At 32.9% G+C, this 23,875-nt stretch overlaps 1 protein-coding gene and 1 long non-coding RNA gene across 2 annotated transcripts in view; one reads left to right on the top strand and one right to left on the bottom strand.

Moving 5' to 3' along the window:
• The window catches only part of LOC127854892 (uncharacterized), an 88,503-nt gene that overhangs the window by 26,838 nt on the left and 37,790 nt on the right, over window positions 1-23,875 (bottom strand). The window lies entirely within an intron of this gene.
• Window positions 1,391-12,194, top strand: LOC127854884 (molluscan insulin-related peptide 1-like). Its single transcript, XM_052389991.1, has 4 exons — window positions 1,391-1,526; window positions 8,855-8,981; window positions 9,700-9,820; window positions 10,565-12,194. Exons 1-4 carry the CDS (start codon window positions 1,495-1,497, stop codon window positions 10,795-10,797), a joined length of 513 nt encoding a protein of 170 aa, XP_052245951.1. The 5' UTR covers window positions 1,391-1,494; the 3' UTR covers window positions 10,798-12,194.

The following is a 23,875-nucleotide window of genomic DNA, read 5'->3' as shown; positions in this document are numbered from 1 at the left end:
AGCTTACAGTTTTCCATATTAGCTTTACACAGAAGAACAGCTTACTGCCCTTTTGTTGTGTAACACAGCCAGTTTAAACTTTACACAACGATAGGAAAGTAACCCGATTTTTCTGTTTTTCATACCTCTGCTTCCCCATTAAAAAAATATCTCATAATGAATATGCTGGTTGACGTGTTCATCGTGGCGTCATGAGCACATGCGCTTATTAAAGACAAATAAGTTGTTTTGTTGTTTTGGTTCTTTTTGTGTCGAACATATATTACATCAGGGTATCAAATTGTAGCTTGAATCGTTTTATAATTAACCTAAGAGGATGACGTTTTAGTTGATTCCGACTACCTTAAACTATTGATTGATATAAACCCTGTTGATTGTGACATAAACATATATATCAGGTTCATGATGTCAGGCAGATATAAATAATTTAAAAGAGGTTTGCAACATTTCGATACTGAGTGTCGTTTAATCGTTTTCAAAACATGTTAAGCATTTACTTACGGTGTGGGTGTACCACAAAAACGGAAAGGATGCGAAGTATTTGTTATAAGTAAAAAAAAAAAAGGAACACACAACATTTTCGTCAGTTCCAACGAGGACAATAAGGATATATTTAAAGAACTCCAAAACCAGATTAATTGTTGTTTAAAAAAGGAATAGCAACATTATGTACATTGATATTGTTTGTTTGGGAATTCTATCTGGCCGATAACTCTTGATTGGTCTTGAAATACCAAAACGAGATGAATCGCTGTTGATTGGTAAGGGATTTCAAACATTAGGTCAAGCGATGAGGGTTTGTCAAAGAATTCCATCACGAGATTAATTTGTGTTGATTGGTGAATGAATTCATAAACGACGTAAATCACTCTTGATTGGTCATGGAATTCATAAACGATCTGAATCACTGCTGATTGTTTAAGGAATTGCAACACTAGGTCAATCAACGAGGCATGGTCAAAGAATTCAATCTTGGTGTCCATGAGTGTTTATTTTTTAAGGACTTTTAAAATTAGACCAACCAGTAAGAATTTGTCAAAAATTGTATCCAAAGATAAACCACTGTCGATTGGTTAAGGAATTTCAGCACCAGGTCAATCCCTGATGACTTGTAAAGGAATTTCATAAAAAGACCACACAATGGTGATTTGTTAAGGAATTTTAACAGGAAGCCAATCGCTTCTGATTGGTCATTGAATTAAACCTCAAGGTAAAATACTGTCGCGCCAGTTAAGTGTACGAAAGTTTTGTCTCAAGTACCTTTCTACGCGCGACCCATTTTCGTGATCGGCGTTTAAAAGCAATGTAAAAATTACCCGATAGTCTGATGCATGGTCGCGAACGGTGCTCCTATCAATTCGTCATCTTCAACCTTAGAGACAGTATATATGACTCCGCCGTGATGCAGTATTTATTGGTGCCGCTTGGAGCTTAGGACTGGCATACAGATTGTGATACAAGGCGGTTGTCTTTGGAGGCGTCGACTGTTAACAGATGAAAGCGGCTTTTAGCAAAATTATGAAAAGGTATGAATATCTGGTTATGGTTTTTGTGTATGACAAATGTATGTAAATTCAGACTGTTTGCTTGATGAGTATCAATACTTGAATTGTAAGTAATATTTAACTGTGTATTCCTTGTTAATGCAAATCGGCTCAATGTCTTTACTTTATTGTATTGAAAAATTGAAATGCACGAATTGTCTTTGGTTTTGAAAATTACTTGGAAACTGACTATTATTTAAATGTGTGAACATTGTTTCAGTTCATATTTTGTAAATATGTGTCGGATTTGCTAGACGATAACATTTATATTTATCGGTTCAACCTGTTGTTGTTGTACTGGATAACAAGAGTTATACGGTCTTTAAAACGTAATCGACCATGATTTTATTTTCGATCATATTTCGTTTTGTCATTTATGATGGGGTCAATACATAACACATTTATTTTAGGTCTACGAAAACAATGTAAATGTAAAATAAAACGACAGTTTGTTACAAGAAGATGCCTTAACGTGGCATACATTATTACATCATATATACTCAATGGCTTTACCGTTTTCTGATTCCGTATTTAGCTGGTAACATTCTTTTGACTTCTTTTTATGGTAAACCGACAGCCCGGCTGGCGACTTCAATTTTCGCCATTCCGCGAAATATTATGAGTTACACCTCGGTGAAAAGTTAAAACGCTTATCAGTTATGGAATAACCCGTTGTTTTATTTATCTAGTTGATACAAAAAATATAACGTATTAAAAACCGGCGCGTGAAAAAGGTCTGATACAATATTTTAAAATAGCTATTGTGTCGGGGCTGGGAGGAGTGATAATATTGTTCCTATGCTAGTTGCTTTTAAATAAATCAACTTTTTTTCATATCTTTTTGTACTTGAGTAAATAATTTGGAATTATGTTGTTTCAGTGGTTGTTTGTTGATTTCATAATTCAATTTTGGGTTTGAAAGATTTTTGTTATAGTGAAACGTTGTAAACAGTTTGTTAATTAACTTAAAATTCCGTAAAAACAATCCTAGCTTAGCATACATATTGTTGTATTACGATGTAAGAAAGTATATTTCATGGATAAAAAAACAACTTATTTTTTTTACAATTTCATTCAGGAGGAAAAACAATTTCAAGTTCATTGAGATGGCCATATGTTATCCTTTATTTATTTGTTTTGACGTGTACTTGGTAATAAATAAAATACATGTTTACTATTTATAAGAAAAAACAGCGTGGCATGTCCAATAATTGACTCCTCAGTTAGTTTGGTTGCTAAGCGAGTGATAATTAAACATATCAGTGGATGAGGGTTATCACACTATACACAGAATATCACTAACACCCACTCGTTGTTGGAATTCTCAAGTGCTGCATATTCTTAAAGCCCCGTTACTATTCAAAATCAACGAAAATTTCGTACAATATTTCGTAAAATATAGTTAAAGAATAAAAAAATCAGTGTTCCTTATGGCAATTGCCGAAATTTCAACGCTTGATGTGGTCTGGTAAAATAGATGTTTGTCAATACAAACTGCTCGTTTTTATTATTGTTTTGCATATTTAATTCCATTTTAATTTCCCGCAACGATATCTATTCATAGCACTAACATGGCACCATTTTAGTGTTCGCGTGTCGTATGGATAGATATATTTGCGGGAAATTAAAATCGAATTAATTGTGTCACAAATAAATAAAAACGAGCATTTTGTATCTACAAAAATCTATGTAATCATACCACATCTAGCGTTGAAATTGTGGCTATTGCTATAATGAACACTGGTTGTTTATGTTGTAATTTTTTTTACGAAATACTTTACGAAATTTTCGTTGATTTTGAGCGTTATATAGGCTCTAATATATAAATATTCGATGATGGCGCCCTGTAAAAAACGGCTGTGAACTCTGTATTAAATGCTTGGCATTTATCTTTCTAATGTCTTGATTATTGGTGTTAGTTTTCGTCATGTGCTTCGTCTTGTGTCTTAATATATGGCAATTGGTCACTTGCCTGTAATTAGTTTCCTTTTAATGATGAAAGGAGTGATCCATTCTTGATGGAACGCGGTTTCACTTTGTTTATTTAAAAAAGTTATGGTATAAATTGACAGTTTGTTGGCATTGCGCAAACAATAAATATGTATACAGCACATGAATACAATTATGCATTTGAATATAGCCTTCATAAAGGCTAATTCTGACTGATACCAACTAATCTGTGATTACGACTAAAAAAAGGTAATGCCTAGGATATGACGCATGCCTAAGAATATAACCTGATGAAAAAACGATCCGCTAAGTAGAACATTATTCGCTTAGTAATGTAACAATACGTTGGTTTTAACTATTTGAACTCCACTACAGCTAATCAATGTTATTCATACACATATAGATTTAGAATACGGGTAGTTATCTATGAGCATTTCGTTCCTTATTATATTAATAATGGTATCAATGATTGAAATGGGCAGTTTTATGAATAATTATTAATTGAGTTACGCAGACACGTTAATTGAATTACGCAAACATCTATTAACTTAATCATCTTTTTAAATTTAAATATCTGTAACAGAATATCTCTGTAAAGGGACCTTTTGAAGTTTTGATAAATTTACAAAATAAGTTCAGCTTTGCAAATGTTCTTTGAAGTTATTGTTTTGCAAGGAAACAGTAATACTGAACATTTACCATGCTCTGAGATATACATTATATGCATCTTTTAAAGATTAAAAAACCTAAAAATTATAAAGCGTTACAAACACGAGAGAATTGTATATTTGAAAAGTTCTGTTATTATCGTTATTTTGTGACAGTACGAGGTGTGCTTATATAGAGTATAAAATACTGCGAGTCATGCATAAATGACCGAGTGGTTTAAGCGCTAGACTTACTCCAAGGGTCAGTGATTCGAGCCCAGTTATGGAGTACTTGCTTTCTGTAATTTAATGTAAGTTTTATACATAAACTCTTAGTTTTCGATGTATACATTTATCAATGTAAAGTATTAAATGACAAACTTTAAAACATGCCAAAATCTTTGAAAAGGTCACTTTAAATAAAACACGAGTTTGTCTTAAAACCATGAAGAGCATCCTGCTTTAACCGATTTTATCCATATGGGAAAACGCTTGCAATTATCATTATGGTTCTGTTGAGATGTAAACAAACAAATGGATGATAAAACACTAACTTGAAATGTGTAAACTCCTACCAAAGTGTTTTAATTTTTTTAATCAATTGCGTATGCATGTTTTTTTTAAAAGTACCTCCTTTTAATTGTGTTTGAAGTCTTAGTCCGTTTAACAAACCATTCTCAAAGGTGAGTCTTTTTTGTATTTGTGTGACCTAATATCAATGTTATCACAGGCTTCAGTATAATTTTTACACCATGCTCATCATGTTAACTATTTATACACGCATGGGAATATCAATATGGAATATTATATTTGAATAAAATAAAATCAATATTTACATGGGTGTGTGTTATATTTATTTGAAAAAAAAACACGTGAACTTAAATATATAAATATATGCAATAGTTTAAAAAAAACTGTCTCAATGGTATCACGTTTGCAGAAGAAATATAAAAGCAACATATTTTTTACAAAAGAAATGGCATTCATTGCTGGGACGCATGAAAGTAGTGTGAGCTGAAATACTTTATATGCGGCGTCGAGACAGAGGCTGTGCGACACTAACATAAATCAGTGCTCAGGGACAGACCAACTCTCCAATATTCGATATAAAACATGTGTCTAAATTCAGTTTTTTGCTGATGTCATAAGACAAAATCTAATTGCTCAGTATAGTGATGAAGTATTTTTCATAAAAATGAAATGGTCCGTCTGCCTATATTTTTTTAGAAATCCGGAAATGAAACCAGACCGTTTACATGCATATGAGAATTCGTTTTTATCAACAAATATGAATTAAGCAGCCAATATCATGATGCATTATATGGTTCGGAAATACAAAAGATGGAATTTTACTAAAGATTTTCAATCTTATATTAATGCCGTGTAAATGCTCATTTCTATTATTTTAAACAGTGCATTGTCGAGCATATTCAGTTGCTTTCTATCCTACACATTTGCATAACTAGTCCGTTAAAATATTTCTTTAGAAATACAAAAATATCATTTCGAAGACTCGACATTTACATAATGGTGCCATGAGTCTCGTTTTGTCCTACATAATTATGTGCACGTTTTGCTGGTTTACGTAGGTGTTCCATTATGCCTACGTGACCTCGTGACCTCGTGAGTCGCCTTTCAGTGTATATGTTGCGTAAGCTTCACCTAAGCTATGAAATAATTGGATTCCGCCGTTTTATTAACAAGCTTAAAACATATTGGTGATATAATTATTTTTTCTGCACAGCAATATTTCTAGGAAATAAGAAACATTTTCTGATTAATAACGTACTTATGACGTCGTTCTTTATTAAACAGTTACTAACGTTCTTAGTTGCGCAAAAAGCTATTAAAGTATTAGTGATTATGTTGGTTTTAGATATGTGAGTTACATTAAAAAGAAGCTGTTATGTTTGCTTAAACTATGAGCAATTCGATATTTTCGCAGCTTTTAGATAATCGATGCACCTTTATTTTAACGTGAACTGTATAATTAAAAAAGTTGCTTAACTTAAAATGGGCAGATTTAAAAAGTATATTTTGATCACCAATAATGATACAAAACAAATTTGCTATTACATAGTATTAAAATCATGAATAAAGCATTGATTAATATTTAAAGAACTTGTTAGGCATACCCACAATTTTACTAGATTGTTCAATTGAAAAAACTGGTTGAAACTTTTACATATTTTTTTTCAAAACACATCGCAAAGACATCAGTGCAGCGTTTTGTCATTAAAGAAATCAAAGTTTCTTAATTTGCAAAACTAATATCCTGTTAGCGTGCTCAGCTCGATCGAGCGAGCAGTGGTACCTTCGTGACGTTGCGAAGTGTCTGAAAGCGATTCTTCATTTCCTACTTGTGTCAAAGGACTTAGGATTTGAAGCCATCTAAATGCCCCACTAAACTGACAAAAGCAAATGCTAAACGTGAAGCCTGTCTCACCGACTTTTAGAATTCGAGCCCATTTGAAATTATTTTGTTGAAAAGGGTCATATGTATTGCATATGCAACAATGCTTACAATGCAAAAAGAGAATTTATTTTTCTCCTACGAAGTTTTGTCCTTACCTTTGAGGTTCTATTAAGTCATTTAATACCATACAAAATAAAACTAAACGTCACATAAGAAACATGAAATACATTTGTAATTTTTGAAGCTACGTATCTGAATGCTTCATAGTTCGTATGAACTTCATGTGTATTGTACTTAATTTATTAAACATATGGGTCAACAAACAGACACCTTGTAACACAATCTTTGCATCACATACAGGTTATGAAGAGGCCACAGTCCCAATTACGTTGTACTAGAATTACATACATGTACATGTAAATAGTTAGAATCTTTCTTAGAAAAGCCTTGTTGTTTTATTATACAAGTATATGTATATTTAATTATAAAATGTGCACGCGCGATTTCACTTATGTGCCAAAAAACATTGTCATGGAAACGAACAGCTAAATATTGAAAATCAAAGTATTATTTTACGTAGTATGATATTTATTACACTGACATGAAATGAATATGTATTATTTATTTCAGACGTTTCGGTACTACACTTTAGTCTGTTTTATTCTGTGACGTCTAATTAGTTGGATACATTCGTCTGAAATTCTTGATGTGTCAGAAACATCCGCTGCAGGTTTTAAATTTTGCATATTTAATTCTTATCATTCGTTGATTTTTCATGCAACAGCTCTCTCAAATGTTAAAATTATTTCCGCGCGTCATTGTTTTTTAACATTTAAATGGCAAATGCACACAAAATGCAGATCACATTTATGTTACAAAATAGTGATGGTTAGCGGATACTTTTCTCATGCGTGAGAAGATTTAATGACGTGTTATGTTTAGCATTTTGAGTTGTTTGCTTTCAAACGGTGTACAAATAAAATAGGTTATCAGTTAACACCACATCTAAGAAGCACACACAGTCAAATCATGTTTATTTTGTTGTAATATCAACTGATGTCATTTACATAAATGGTAGATAGACACTGTTGTCAGTCGATATATTTAAGGTCTATTACTTAATGTTATGTAAGTTGTATGTTGTCAGTCGGTATATTTAAGGTCTATTACTTATTGTTATGTAAGTTGTATGTTGTCAGTCGATATATTTAAGGTATATTACTTAATGTTATGTAAGTTGTATGTTGTCAGTCGACATTTTTAAGGTCTATTACTTAATGTTACGTAAGTTGTATGTTGTAAGTCGATATATTTAAGGTATATTACTTAATGTTACGTAAGTTGTATGTTGTCAGTCGATATATTTAAGGTATATTACTTAATGTTACGTAAGTTGTATGTTGTCGGTCGACATTTTTAAGGTATATTACTTAATGTTACGTAAGTTGTATGTTGTAAGTCGATATATTTAAGGTATATTACTTAATGTTACGTAAGTTGTACATGATCGCTGCTTGTATAAAATAGATTGAGATCTTTCACAGAGACTGTGTTTTTAGTTTTGTACATTTATATAAATGATTGCAATCTTTTGAATGGGACGCTTATAATAAATTTGCTTTTTCTTCATGTTCAAAGAGCAAAGTGGTACTTGCATGAAACTGTTTAAAATGTATTGAATTAGACGCTTTTATATCATTTTTTCAGGTGCTCGAAAAGTTATGTAACGATTAAAGGAAGAGCCTTGCAATATTTCGATTTAGAAACTTGTGTTTTTTTCCGGAAGTTTGAAGAGTTAAACTAAGATAATTATCATAATTTTAATGAGAAGCTGTATTTCATTTTCGATCAAAGAAGACGTTGCATGGATAAATTGTACTTTTTTGAATGCTTGCATGTCATATTATTACTAATTCCAAAGAAAACAAAGTAATATGGTCCTTTCAAGAGAAGGTTCAACTACTTTGAATCATCTTTAGGGTACTTATTTATTTCATTTTCAATACGGAAGAAAAAGTCAAACTTGTAAAAAAACAACACTTTTCTGTACGAAAAGTATGCAGAAAAATGTGTACAATTAATGCTAGCATTCGTTTTAATGACACGTTGATATTTAATATTTCTTTGTCTAGAGAACCATAGGCAATTCGGAGCTTACCTGAAGGATATTGCAATCGTTTAAATGAGACTCATTGTTTGTTCTATTTCCAGATCATAGGGAGTAATGGAGAGCGTTCGCAAAGTGGTTTGCAATATTTTGAGTGAGAGTCTTGCATTTTGCTTTTACTTTTTTCCAGAGTACAAAAGGTAATGGGTGGCCTTGTCGTGGCAGCAGTGTACACATTCGTCTGGTCTCAGTGCATTTTATTCGTCCTATCAAAACAGGCCAAAGTGTGCTCCATTCTTGACAAACCGCATCCTGAGGTAAACATCGCGTTAGTGTGTTTTCAAATAGACCAACTCGTCTTTGTACATGCTAGCACTTTCTTCACCCGTAGGACAGGGAGATTTTGTGTATGTGAATGTAAGCATACGACCCTTTTCTCGCATGTTATGGCCCCAAAGGAGGGCATATAGTGATCGCACTGTCCGTCCGTCCGTCTGTCTGTCTGTCCGTCTGTCTGTCCGACACACTTTGCGTTTAGGTTTCGAAAAATGCTCATAACTTATATGGCGCTTAGATGTAACCTTCATTTTTGGTATGCATGTGTATATGGACAAGGCCTTTCCATACGCACACAAATTTGGCTCCTGTGACCTTGACCTTGAACTTAGGGTCCGCGTTTAGGTTTCGAAATCTCTGTTTAGGTTTCAAAAAATGCTCATAACTTCTATCAAAGCGTTTTTCGGGGCATCATCCTATGGAGACAGCTCTTGTTCCAATTCTTACTTGACTGGAATCCACGAGTCTAAGCTTGACTTCTTTGCCCTACCCTGACATCTGTCTATGCATTTCTGTCCGGGGATCTCTGTCTACGTTAAACGAGTCCTTTAGCATTTTGGGTCTTTTTTCTTGGAGAAAATCCGTGGGTCTCTCTTGCCTTACTCATATATCGGCCACCTTCTTACTATACGGTAGTGTTTGGGTATATGTATAGAAGGTTTCTTAGACTAATAATATTGGTCCATTTCTGGTTTGCAGGGGATATGTGGATCTCAACTTGACGACGTCCTTGAAACCTTGTGCGTGTTTGGCACCGCCCACCGGAAGTTCTTCAAGCGCTCCATCGTCGAATCGTTGCCATTAACTGAAGTAATTGGAGGTATGGATTTCATGGTGTTCATTATTTTTAACCTGACATTGGGTCACTTTTGTCTTCAGTTATATTAAACTTAGTTTGTTTTTTTTGCTGAAAAAACATCCACAGGTATTCGGATGTATTTACTTAACCCATTTATGCCTAGCGTCTAGAAAAAAGACCTTTTCATCAGGGTCTGCGCTGTTTGCTTAAAGAAATTTCTGTAAGAAATATTCTAAATATAGAAATAAATATAATAGACACCCTAATTTTGAAAATAAATTGATCCAATTTAGAAGGATGGGAGAGTCCACTATGCATAAATGTGTTAAGTGGTGCTTTTGTAGGTATTAAGATCTCAATTATTCTCTTAAAGTAAAAAAAAAATTGAAAAAAAAATGATGAAATGAAACCTGCTGCAATATTTTACCGCGCTACGTTATTTCCATAAAATCTATTTGAGATTAATTATCCTTAATTTACAAATTACTTTAAAAATGGAAGTAAAAGATATTTAAATAGATAAAGATCAATTATCAGTACAAGTAAGTGAATTAACCATTCAACGATGCATTGGTTGGTTAAACTTTCTCGCACCTAATAATTGGTTGTTATAATCTAAACACAAATAACAAAATCAGATAATTTAAAAATGACCTTGCCATTTGTTAATTTATCTATCTGACGTCATAAGAATTATCATGGAATACAATTCTGCCGGTCATTCTTTACGGTTATATGTACTAAAATGTCATCCTTGTCTTTCAGACATAAATGCCAAGCAGTTTTATGATCTGTATAAATCAAACGCCCTCGACAGTAAAGATGTCGTTACGGTCCCTGCCACGGATTTTGCGTTATCAAAGAAGGAAGCGGTGAGCTTTTTCAACAAAAGAAGGGGTGTCTTCGATACCGGAATAGTGTGCGAATGCTGCAAGAACATTTGCAGTATTTCTGAACTGAACATGTATTGTCAAAAACGTCCAATGCTAGGTCGTTAATGCAGCTTTTTTTCTCGATGTAAACAAACAATTGTGCATTATTTCTGTAGTTTTTTTTTGTATGCAAGATTTGTTTTCAGTCTACGGAAGTTTTGGTGTGCATTGACAAGTATTTACTTTCCTGATTAGGTTGAAGTCTATTGGTTTTGAATGTATTGGTTAAGCCGCGCATCTAGTTGATTGATTCGTACGTGCAGCAATTAAGATGAGAAATGTCTTTTTTTATAAAGACAAGCTTCGTTGACAATAGTAGATATGTTATATTTGCCCCAAATTTACAAAAGCATGGATAAAATCACTGGATAGATTGAAAAACATATTCTATGAAAGTTAAAATATTGGTACTACGATGAGTCGTACAAATGCTACCACAATTTAACGATAAATAAACACAAACAATTCATTATAATTAGTAATGCTCCATTTTTAAATTCTTGGTTTCATGATGCCATCTGTCGCTAAATTAATACGTCTGCAGTTTCTTTTGACTTCCTGGTAGAATTTATTCACAGATTGTCATTTACAACGTGCAATACAATTTTGACACAACGCAAACAGAAAATATAGACTTTATCAAATTTTCAATTATCTTTATAAATATTCACTGAAAGAAATATCGTTTTTAATTGACTGTAATAGTAAAGCGTCTAATTATAAAACGCAGACATGACGCGCATATAATACCGATACCTAGTTATCTACTTCGAAACCCGTGATTCGCAGCAATGAAATTACGATGTTGAGTGTGGTTTTGTGGGCTTAATAAAAAATATTAATTATTTGTATGCATTTATCATTTTGATAATTCAATTCATTCAACACAATTAAAAAGAAAGGTCGATAGCATGATTTTAAATTTATTTTAACTTCTGATTAAAACAATGATGGGGATTTTAATCGCCAATATTTATTTTATTATATTTAACCGTTGACGGAAGTTAACTTCGCAGTAAATTTGAAGATTAGAGCAATTCTATTGGAAGCCATATAACTATTACAAGAAATCTATGTAAACTAAATATTAGATAGCTAAGTCGAAAAACAGCATGTGGAATACACAAATTCATAGAAGTCAATTGGTTCAATCATACATCTTGTTTATTAGATATCATTTATAATAGTTTTAAACGACCGTGTTTATAATATGCAGATATACGCCGAGGTTTATTGGTTAAATCAACCATTCATATTGATAATTAAATTGCTTGTGTGGTTGCTTTTATAGGTGATTAAAGATAGTATGAGATCTATGCAGAACTTAAGACCATTTGTCGCATCAGACTTCAGTGTGACGTGCGATTTTCGAATTTCCCCTAGGCAAATGAATTAGAATGTCGTGCAATTTGTATTTCTAGTGTATAAATGCAGTGTTTGGCAATATAGTGCTTACAAGAATATATTGACTTGCGTTCAATTCTTTAAAGTTTTATCTCCTTACGTGCATTTTAATTAAAAATGCACCTTTTGCGACTTTGAAAGCCAAGGTCTCTGATAATTTTTTGGTTTCCCAACCAACTAAATCACTCAAGTAACAAATTTACTTAAACCAGGGAATGTATCGAAAAATTACTTGCATTGTAATGTTTTTCACCAATTTTAACAGTATTGTAGTTAAATCATGATCGCCGATTAATCAACACTTACGTTTTATGGTTGAGCTTTTTTACCAGTACCAAGTGCATCTTCGTATGTTAGTAATTGAAAACAGACCAACTTGAATCAGAGCTCACATGAGAATGGCAATAGAAGGGATTTCATCATCAATCTCCACATTAGTTATTTCGCAAGACCAGTGATCGGTCCATTGATTCTCGGTGTGTAATTCAACGCTCTATATGTTTAATGACCAGCCGTATTGCTTACTAGGAACCAAGCATGTTACGTTATAAAGAGAACCAAACATCGCCCGGCACACCGAAAGTGTGATGTGTAACCGCCTAGAGATTGGTCAGATTGCCCTCCCTTTGATATGAATGCGTTATAAGCATTTTGAAACGCGGGCAACATATTTTTCGTAAACACATTTTGTCAGTGATTTAGTCGCAAACAGCACTGACTGTTATTGCGCAAATGTTAACTCTATACCCCTCATGTCACAGTGGGCTCTTTTGGTAGAAGACGGACACCAGGTGAACACAAATCGACAACCTGACCACTTTAGCGTGATACATAACCAGGGCTTTTTTCCTTCTTAAGCAAGGGTTTTACATATATAGGCCTCTTCCCCCAAGAGAAAGACACCTTTTCATAAGAGAATTTCTTTAGAGTGATGCAAAATCCCTCAAATTTCAAGTTTACTTTAAGAAATGTCTTCCCTTTTTTCACTTGAATTGTGTCGATATATTTTTCCACAAATTAAATGGAAGGCCAGGCCTTTTCCCCAATCAAGAAAAAAAGCCCTCAAAACACTCAGCCTTGGATTGTGTAAAATCAATCCTCATGCAAGCTGAATTCTAAAATAAATGCATTCCAGTATTGAATATACATAAGGGAGGAAAATCTTGATGTGAAATATATTTAGTTTTATAGGAGTTGCTTCCCTTCGTTTTTTTCCAAATTCTGTCTATAGAAAAAGCTTGAAATTTATATTAAATTGTTTGTAATGAAAAGCATTTATTAGTTTGATTACAACATTCCAACTCCCACTCACTGAACGTTGCTGGAAGTTAAAACTTGTAAATGCTTTTTTTATGTAAACTCGCTGCCTGGAATTAAGATGGCACATCAATCGGTAACATATGAGCCACCTAAACTATTTTCTGGCATAAATAAACACAAACATCAAATTCATAAATATATCCCTGATGCTCAAATTAAAACAACTTACATGATATGATGTGCTCACAGGATAATGATATTAATCAAAGTGTCAAACATGTCAACAGATCATGAAAATGTGTCAGTTTTTGCAATGGACAAAGCCACATATATTCCAAATTTAAAAATATGCTAAATATATACATTGACTATCTCTGGAATCCTTCGAAAAATAGATCTAGTGTCTAGTCAACCAATCGTGATACACTGACTTTCTCTGGACCATGCTCGAGAAAGATTGAATCATCCATTCAAAACTTACACTTTTGGATTGTTTTGACCATTTCTCCATAAAAGACAAGCAAATTAATGCTGATGGTAACAAGTATTGTATTTAATGCTGATGGTAACAAGTATTGTGTTAAATGCTGATGGTAACAAGTACGTAGTGTGTTTGTGATGATGTATTAGGTTGATTGAAAACAATTGTATAGACACACAAGACTTTTTTTTTTTTTACATGATTTTTTCCTTTAACTACGAGGAAGAACCATGAGCTGTACATAATTATGTAATCATAAAAGCTCAAAGCATTCAAGAAGAAGTTAACTAGGATATTTATACTCAAAACACTGTTTGCAACTATCTTTGTTAAGGTTTTGCATATTCAGAATAAGCTGCAAAACGTCATTTCAGCTCTCTCAGTCTCTGTATTAACCCTTTCAGTGTGGGAACCGAATTTTGAAGGCCTTTGCAAACAATTTGGATCCAGATGAGACGGGCGTCTCATCAGGATCCAAACTGTTTGCTATTCTGATAATATTCTTTGAAAAAAATCGCAGAAAAATTTTAGAAATTCAGCAGACGACATTTTAGCAGATGACAAATTTCCCAGCATGCAAAGGATTAAATAAATTGCAATTATCAAAAATACAAAGTGGCAGTGTTCAGTGTTCAACTGTTATGTCAAGGATTTAGTGCTCATGAAAATATTCTCTACTGTTAGGTTATGGAAAAATTATTACATGCCAAAGACATAAATATCCTCTATTTATAACATTATTTGCAAAAAAAACTCATGTAAATGATGATAAAAGCCTAAAAGAGCGGAACTCCATTAATCTGCACAAGAGTTGGATACTCATATTTCAACCGCTTTTAGAAATATAAAGCAGCTTGTAGAAATGGTAGCAAAGTGATCTCTGCCAGCTACTATTAATTACAATTTTTCATGCATTTATTAAACAAATCAAAATTGATTCAAATTCAGTCATATAAAGGAAATCATTATTTTGTCTAGTTAGGTAATTTGCAAAAAAATATTTCCTTAATGAGTTGAGTTTTCCCTTTTTTATGCATTTGTTAAAAAACTTTCTAAATTAACCTTAATATTTAAGTGTTAACCATAGAAAGTACCCATTTCAATTAAACTAAAGGTTTTTATGCCCCCAGATCGAATGATCGAGGGTATATTGTTTTTGACCTGTCTGTATGTCATTGTATGTTTGTGTCTGTCCCAAAAGATTAACCTTGCTCATAAAATAAAAGCTCTCGTTTCTATGTTCTTTAAACTTCACATGTGCATGCATCTCATTGAGATCTACAATCAAACATGGTTTGAGGTCACTAGGTCAAAGGTCACTGTGACATTGACATTCAAAATATAACCTTGTTTCTAAAATAGCTGCCGTGCGGCTTCAAAGCGCAGTAGGGGGCATTGTGTTTCACAAACACAGCTCTTGTTTACTTAATGAATCAACTATAAATAGTGAAATATTAACTATTTCAATCTGTTGTAACAAATAGATTTATTTCTTATTGAAGTATATATAGTAAAGCTCGTAGTAATTTTACGATTCCTTTAGTGCCTTCGCTATTTAAAAACATCTGGGAGTGCAGGGATCTGTGGTGACCGTCGTGTTAAGCCAACGTGTCTTAAAATTTACCATGGAAATAACAGAAATTTGTTAAGACACCCATTTGGATTATCCTTATAAACATTTATATGTTTGGACTTAGTTATACATCAGAATGATAAACTTCTGTGAGTTGCATGCTGCCATCTAAAATTCTGGACAATCATTTTCATTTTATAATGATGAGATGAGTTATAATTTTATATCATGATAACTGTAGTTAACTCCTCCACTTTATTTGCTGCTGACAAGCTGTTTTGATGCATGTCACATATTTTCATTTGATAATTGTCGTTTAATTGCCATCTGATCAGGTCCTTCTGCAGTGCCTAAGGCCAAAGCTGTGGAAGATCTGTGGTGATTAAGTGATGAATTAATGATTTGTGTCAGGGAAAACAGGGCTAAATTCATGTGTGTAGAGCAGGTTTGTTGGTAACGAAGAGGAAGGTCTACTGCGTCTTTCATTCGGTTCAGCAGGATGGCGGCAATGCGATTAAATACCTTTCCTTGGATGGACAACAGCTTGATTCCATGTTAGTTGGGGCAATAACTGAGGTTGTCTTTCTTTGGGAGTGTGATGAGGGGGTATCCCTCTTTCCACTCTGTTGGAATGTCTCTGTTTTCCCATAGAGTGCGTAGAGTAGCTCCTCCACTGGTCTCTACGTCAGTCCGCACAGGCTAATCAGGGATGACTCTTTCCGCCTACACTGGATTTCCGTCTGGAAAGGGCGTCCTTTAAACAAAAAATTCCATAAAAGCGGAAAGTCACCGTGCAGTCGTCCCTGATTCTAGCACTGGCTCTAGGCCCAGGAAACAGACTTGGGAGCATTTTAATAAACCTTAGTCTTTTGATAGCTTAAATAAATAGGTTTAAACTAATATGGGGCGACGCTTTACATGGATACATTAAGCCCGTTTTATTCTGAAAGAGGCTCGTTGAATGTACAGAGTGGTCCAGTGATAAGCGTCCTCACTTCCGTCCTGTATGACTAATATGGGGAATGTACTAGATTCATTAAAAGAAAATAATTTCTTGGTTTATGAAATATAGTGCAAAACTTGTTTTGACAAGTAAAAGCAACAACATCTCACTTGGTGCTGCGTGGATATAGCTGACCTCAGCACAATTAATGAGCTCACGGTGAGCTATTGTGGTATGTGGCAATCCGACTCATTTGTCATTTGTACATGTGTAGTTCGGACTTTCTATCATATCAGATTTATTTTCTGCTATGTACATTTTTAATACGTCAGAGGATTTTAATATTTTGGATTGTAGTTGTGTCCTAAAGGAATCTCATGCTCTGTTAAAGTTAACATATTTTTGTTCCTGCTCTGTAATAAATGCCTTGTCCCCAAACAAGCCTTGTTTAAATTTTGCTATTTGAAAAGTTCTTGATGGTGCATGGGTTGCTGCAGGGGACAGTTTTATCAGCACATTTCATTGTTCCAAATTCAGGCATAAATGTTCACCCTCTAACAAGGTTGATGTCTAAATTTCGATATGGGATGAATTTGAATGATCATTGTTGTTAACCCTTTCAGTGCGGGAACCGGATTTTAAAGGCCTTTGCAAACAATTTGGATCCAGATGAGACGCCACAGAACGTGGCGTCTCATCAGGATCCAAACTGTTTGCTGTTCTGATAGTATTCTTTGAAAAAAATAGAAGAAAATGCTAATTTTAGAAATTCTGCAGACGACATTTTAGCAGACGACAAATTTCCCAGCATGCAAAGGGTTAATGTCCCATTAGCTCAGTTGGTAGGGTGCTGCATTACAAATGAAAAGATCTTTGGTTTGATGCCTGGCCTAGCCACATAACTTATTGTGCATTGGCCATGAAACCCTTTCTATTTCCATTTCCTCCAACCTCTGATTCAAGTAAGTAGTTCTTTTTTAGTAATGGCAAACCATGTACATAACCCCAGAAAAGTGCCAGCTGCATGGTTGACAGACTGCCTGTATATCTCTTTCAGTGCTGGAACCAAATTTTGAAGGCCTTTGCAAACAGTTTGGATCCAGAATGTGGCATCTCATCAACATCCAAACTGTTTGCTATTCTGATAGTATTCTTTGAAAAAATTCGAAGAAAATGCTAATTTTAGAAATTCAGCAGACAACATTTTAGCATATGACAAATTTCCCAGCATGCAAAGGGTTATGCCATAAATAAAATACTGTTGAAAGTGGCAAAAATTCCAACTTCACAAAACAACAGGAGCTTATTGTATTGACACAATATTTATAATGTCCAAATAATGCATAACACTAACTAGGCTGTTATCACTAACAAATTGCAGATTTGAAGCCTGGGGCCAATTAGGGTCACATACCACTTTGATCTAAGTCTATGATATTTATTTTGATCAGTTATGATCTGTCTTATGACTGCTTGCATAAATGTTCACCCTCTAACAAGGTGGATGTCTACATTACGATATGGGGTGAATTTGAATGGTCATTCAGCTGTACGATATGAGGGTTTGATCTAGTTAATGGCTTGCATGTGTAGCATATAATGTTGCAATGTTGCAAGTTAATCTAAATTTGTATACATTTATTGATAAATTTGAAGTTTTACTTGCATGGTCATTTTGTAAGAAGACAAATGTCAACAATTTAGTCTGGACAAAGTTATTAAAATTACATTTATGGTTGTTGAAAACTGTTTAAGGATATGTGTGACAAATAATGTGTGAAGTTTGCTAGATATGTGCATGATAAATCATTTCAATTGCTAATATTGACATGGATTTTACATGTGAGTGTAAACTATAATAAATTGCTTCCAAGTATAGATGGAGTATATTGTTATTAGGAATTTATGACATGGAAACTCGTCTCACACGAAGGTGGGTCAGTTTGCAAATATTTAAATTAGGAAAAAAATACATGTCCTTAAAACTATGAAAACAACAACAAATAATTATACTATTTAATTGTAAATACATTTATTCAGAAGGAAACAAATCATAGTGTGGTGTACAGATAATAAAATTACAAATTGAAATATAACTATATTGATTTTTATAAATTGTGTAAGAATTGTGTTTGTTTAAATATAATTAAGAATGGCAAAGTGTATTGAGCATTCAACCAATATATATTGAACTATAGACCTGTTGCATTTATAAAATAATTGTAAGTAAGAGTCACTTCATTTTAACGAGGTATGTATCATGAGAAAAATATGAAGCATAAAAGTAAGAATACTGATCATAATGATCAGAAGCAAATTGTCACATATAGCCTGTAGTCTAATACAGGACTATATAAAAAAATATATAGTTTGAGTTTAAATTGTTTATCATTCATTTCCACCAGGGCCACAGACATACCGCTGTGCATATATTTCTGAAATCAGGTGTACCTCTGCACCGGAATTTCAAAAAAAAGGGCACCCCAGTACTGGAATTGTGAAACATCATCTATGTGTGCTTGTTTTAGATCTGAAGTTATTTAGAAATTAATGTAGGGCACTGTTAAATTAAGCAAATACTCTAACCCATTGCCAACTGTGGTATGTACCATGTACCCTATGCCTTAACAAACTCCTGGGCAAGCCGCTGGGAGGTCACGGTTTCGATTCCCAGTGGGGGAGGGGGGGAGGAGTTCCTTCGATCTCCCCCAAAGACACCTGATACTGGTTCTAGTCTCAGGAAACGGACTCGAGAGCGTTACAATTAGCCTAAAGCTTTCGATGCAGTTGAGCTTAAATGAATAGGTTTAAACTAAACTTAACTCCTGAGTAAAATATTGTTTATGTATGATAAATGAAAGTAAAAACACAGGGTTATGCCCTGGAAAATAATTTTGCCATACTGTTGTTTCAAAAGTACATATTTGCCCAGAAGCCGAAAATAGATGTCACTGTTAAAATGCGTGCAATAGGAATTTATGACAACACTTACTGTTATACTTCTTTTTGCTGATGTGTGTTTAAGAACTTTTGACCCAAATGTGATGTCATAAATACCACACTTGTTAGGTTTGATCAACTTGAGATCTTGAAGTCATGCTTGTAGTATTATAAGCCATACTTAGCACTGAATTATGTCACTTTGGAATAAGGCATTAAACTTGGAATGCATATTAACACTGTATTATGTGAATTGGGAATAAGACATCAATTTGGGAATAAATTGTGTTTTATCAAAAGTGCATAATATGCAGTTTTATATGTTGTATTTATCTACTTTTACAAATTATAATTAAAACATATACTTGCATATATAATAGCATCATTTAAATTGATTTTACTTCAAAACTGGATTTTTTATTAATTTAAAAAAAAAATCCTCATGAAATGAAACTGTGTCCATGCCGCGCATGGACACGGTTTAAAAATACACTTTAAATGAAAAAAATGCAATCACTGTTTATGAAAAAGTCATGGAAAATTTCTTATTAAGCTTAAATTATAGATACTATATTACAAATATATATGTACATCATGAAATGAATAGTTTTGTTTGAGAAAATCACCAAAATGATGACCATTCCCAGTTTGATGTCTTATTCCCAATTCACATAATACAGTGTTAATTATTATTTTTCAGATTTTCTCAAATAAATCTGTTCATTTCATGATTTGAATATCCTTCTGCAATATCTCGCAAAATAGTAGCATAATAAGCACTTTCCATAACTTTTAACCCTTTGCATGCTGGGAAATTTATCGTCTGCTAAAATGTCGTCTGCTGAATTTCTCAAATTAGCAATTTATCTTCGATTTTTTTTCAAAGAATATTATCAGAATAGCAAACAGTTTGGATCCTGATGAGACGCCACGTTCTGTGGCGTCTCATCTGGATCCAAACTGTTTGCACAGGCCTTCAAAATTCGGTTCCCGCATTGAAAGGGTTAATAAGCACTTTCCATAACTTTTAAATTAACAGTGATTGAATTTTAATCAATTAACTGTATTTTGGGCGCATTTGCAAAGTTTCATTTGTGCTGGATTTTTAAAGAAATTGTATCAAAAATCCAGTTTTGTAGTAAAATAAATTTACATGATGCATTTATATATGCAAGTATAATGTACTTATAATTTGTCTAAATTAATAACTATATTGAACTTTATGGTGAAACTGCATTTTATACATAATTGTTGTAAGAATACAGTTTATTCCAAAATTAATATCTCTCCAATTTCATATAACAGTGGGTTTACTTTATAATATGCATTGTGGCTTATTGGTTTGGTATTCAATCCTCGTCTTAAAAAATATATTTAATGTGCATTTAATGTGAATCCTTGTTAAAAAAGCAAAGTTCTTATAATATATGTATATGATAAGGCATCTTTTTACGATTTTAAAAACCTGAAAATTATTAAGCGTTACAAACTCGAAACAATTGAAAAATTTGGAGAGTTCTGTTGTTTTCGTTATATTTTGTGACATTACAAATATTGCTTATAAAAATTAAAAAATACAACTCTTACCTTATGAGCACAGATAATGGAGTGGTGTAAATGCTATGGATGACTTTTTCTTTTATTGTATTCTTGCTTTATTCACTGCAGCTATTAAGTTCCCATGTTTACATTTATCATTTTAAGGCATTTAATGACAAACTTCAATACATGCCAAAATCAGTGAAAAGGTCCCTGTAAATTACATATCTTTTGTCAAAGAATAAAGATGATTACAATTTAGTTTTACAGTATGAATGTTGTGTGAATTTGCCATACATTTTCATACTGCATTATTTACTTTATTCAAATACACATCTATGCATGAAAGTAACAATGATATTAATGTTTTGCAGTTTGAATGATTTGTTTATTTATTTACTTGTCTACTCATGAAAGTTAAACGATATTAATGTTTTGCAGTTTTAATGATTTGTACATTTGCCATACATTTCATACTGCATTATTTGCTTTAATAAAATACACACCTACTCATGAAAGTAAAAATGATATTAATGTTTTGCAGTTTGAATGATTTGTACATTTGCCATACATTTTCAAACGGCATTATTTACTTTATTCAAATACACATCTATGCATGAAAGTAACAATGATATTAATGTTTTGCAGTTTGAATGATTTGTTTATTTGCCGTACATTTTCAAATGGCATTATGTTACTCTAAACACTGTATTATGTGAATTGGGAATAAGACATCAATTTGGGAATAAATTGTGTTTTATGAAAAGTGCATAATATGCAGTTTTATATGTTGTATTTATCTAGTTTTACAAATTATGATTAAAACATATACTTGCATATATAATAGCATCATTTAAATTGATTTTACTTCAAATCTGGATTTTTTATTAATTAAAAAAAAATCCTCATTGAATAAAACTGTGTCCATGCCGCTCATGGACACGTTTTAAAAATACACTTTAAATGATAAAAATTCAATCACTGTTGATGAAAAAGTCATGGAAAATTTCTTATCAAGCTTAAATTATAGATAATATATTACAAACAAGAAATATCTTTAAAAAAGATATACAGCGTTGATTGTGGTCGATGTTTATGAACAATCAAAAGTTATCTCTATGAGATAAAAAGTAGCGGATGCCTTTTTTCTGCGCAGTTCTTAGCTACATCATAAGCAAATCAATTACGGGGTGTTGCGCCAGATTTCGTGGCTTATTTTGCTTTATGTGATATTATTACTCAGATATCTATATTTACAAAATAGAAAAACACAAGAAACATGAAAATAAACGAGTGCATATAGGTCAGCCGGCAATACTCGAATCTTATTTAATTGCATAATTATAGTATAGTGAATTATTGTGCTCATGCTTAATAAACTGGTCTAAATGGATAAATATTTCTAATTAATTTTATCAAAATTGGTCCTTATCATGCAAATGTTGAAACCATATTAAAAATCGATGATTGACATACCACAATAATATTGCCGAATATCTTTATTTAGTATCTTTCTGATCAAAACAGACTTCAAGTGCACAAAGTTTACGAGACGGCGTTTATATAAAGATTTCTGCAACTGACCGCAAACTGACCTTGATATCTTGCTGATTGGAATGCAATGCATTACAGTCACTACGTTATTGTCAGTAAGACCGGTGTATTAACACAATGATTGCAACCCCTTCTGCGAACTCCGGTGATGAACTGTATAAACTCTGACTTTCACAAATGGCCGCGAATTGACCCGAAACCTCGAGGGTTGAAATGCAATGCAAGTAAGTACTAAATATGACAACATAGCCTTTAGTATAAACGCTTTTGCGCTGGTAATTCTCTGAAAATAAAAGGTGAACGCACAAACTGTATTTATGTCGAAAATTGATTGTAAAACTGTTCTATCTATTGAGCCTTTTCATTAGAGATAAAATTGTTTCATGCAGTAAAAAAGTGTTACAAAGACGCGGATATGTTTCCAATGTTCTGGTGTTATACTCAAATCAGCCAATGGAATAAATGAAGTGTATTCATTCGTACCTAGCCGCGGGAAATTTTATTTGAGTATTATTGGACACGTACAAAGGTCAAGTCAGGGTGAAAAGCTGGCTTAATACAGCTTACGCCGAAAAATATATGTAGATCATGAAATGAATAGTTTTGTTTGAGAAAATCACCAAAATGATGTCCATTCCCAGTTTGATGTCTTATTCCCAATTCACATAATACAGTGTTTCTAATAAAATACACATCTATGCATGAAAGTAAAATGATAATAATATTTTGCAGTTTGAATGATGTGTAAATGTGCCAAACATTTTCATACAGCATTATTTACTTTAATAAAATACACTCATGAAAGTAAAATTTTTAATGATATTAATGTTTTGCAGTTTGAATGATTTGTACATTTACCATACATTTTCAAACGGCATTAATTACTTCAATAAAATACACATCTACGCATGAAAGTAAAAAGGATGATAATGTTTTGCAGATTGTAGGCTGATCTTGGGGTGACATTGCCCAGAGGTTAAGAATATTCTGTGAGAGTTGGAAGAAGGTACAAACATCACAAACCTATGATAATAATATTGTTTACTCGGGAGAAATCAATATTAAAAAATGTTATCATCAGTGTTTGGTATTGTCCCAATCCTTTATTCTTTTTCTTATATTCACGTAAGGCTGTAAGCATGATGCAACACACAATAAGAAAAAAAACACAAAACTATAAACCGAATATTGAAGGGATACATGGGGTGTTATGATGAATAACAAAACTCACAATGTTAAAGTAACATTACCATTCAAAATCAACGAAAATGTTCGTAAAATAAACTTAACCAATTAAAAATCAGCGTTCCTTATGGCAATTGCCGAAATTTCAACGTCAGATGTGGTCTGGTAAAATAGATGTTTGTAGATACAAAATGCTTGTATTTATTATTGTTTTGCATATCTATTCATACGACACATGAACACTACAATGGTGTTCGTGCGTCGT

The sequence above is a fragment of the Dreissena polymorpha genome, chromosome 13 (genome assembly GCF_020536995.1).
Source record: "Dreissena polymorpha isolate Duluth1 chromosome 13, UMN_Dpol_1.0, whole genome shotgun sequence".
Classification (NCBI taxonomy): Eukaryota; Metazoa; Mollusca; class Bivalvia; order Myida; family Dreissenidae; genus Dreissena; species Dreissena polymorpha.
This window is presented reverse-complemented; position numbering and strand designations above follow the sequence as displayed.

Bases quoted from the DNA above. Each gene is read 5' to 3' on its own strand.
- LOC127854884 (XM_052389991.1), top strand. From the start codon at position 1,495: ATGAAAGCGGCTTTTAGCAAAATTATGAAAAG. The intron at 1,527-8,854 runs GTATGAATATCT...ACTTTTTTCCAG, and splicing joins TTTAGCAAAATTATGAAAAG to AGTACAAAAGGTAATGGGTG. The intron at 8,982-9,699 runs GTAAACATCGCG...TCTGGTTTGCAG, and splicing joins TTGACAAACCGCATCCTGAG to GGGATATGTGGATCTCAACT.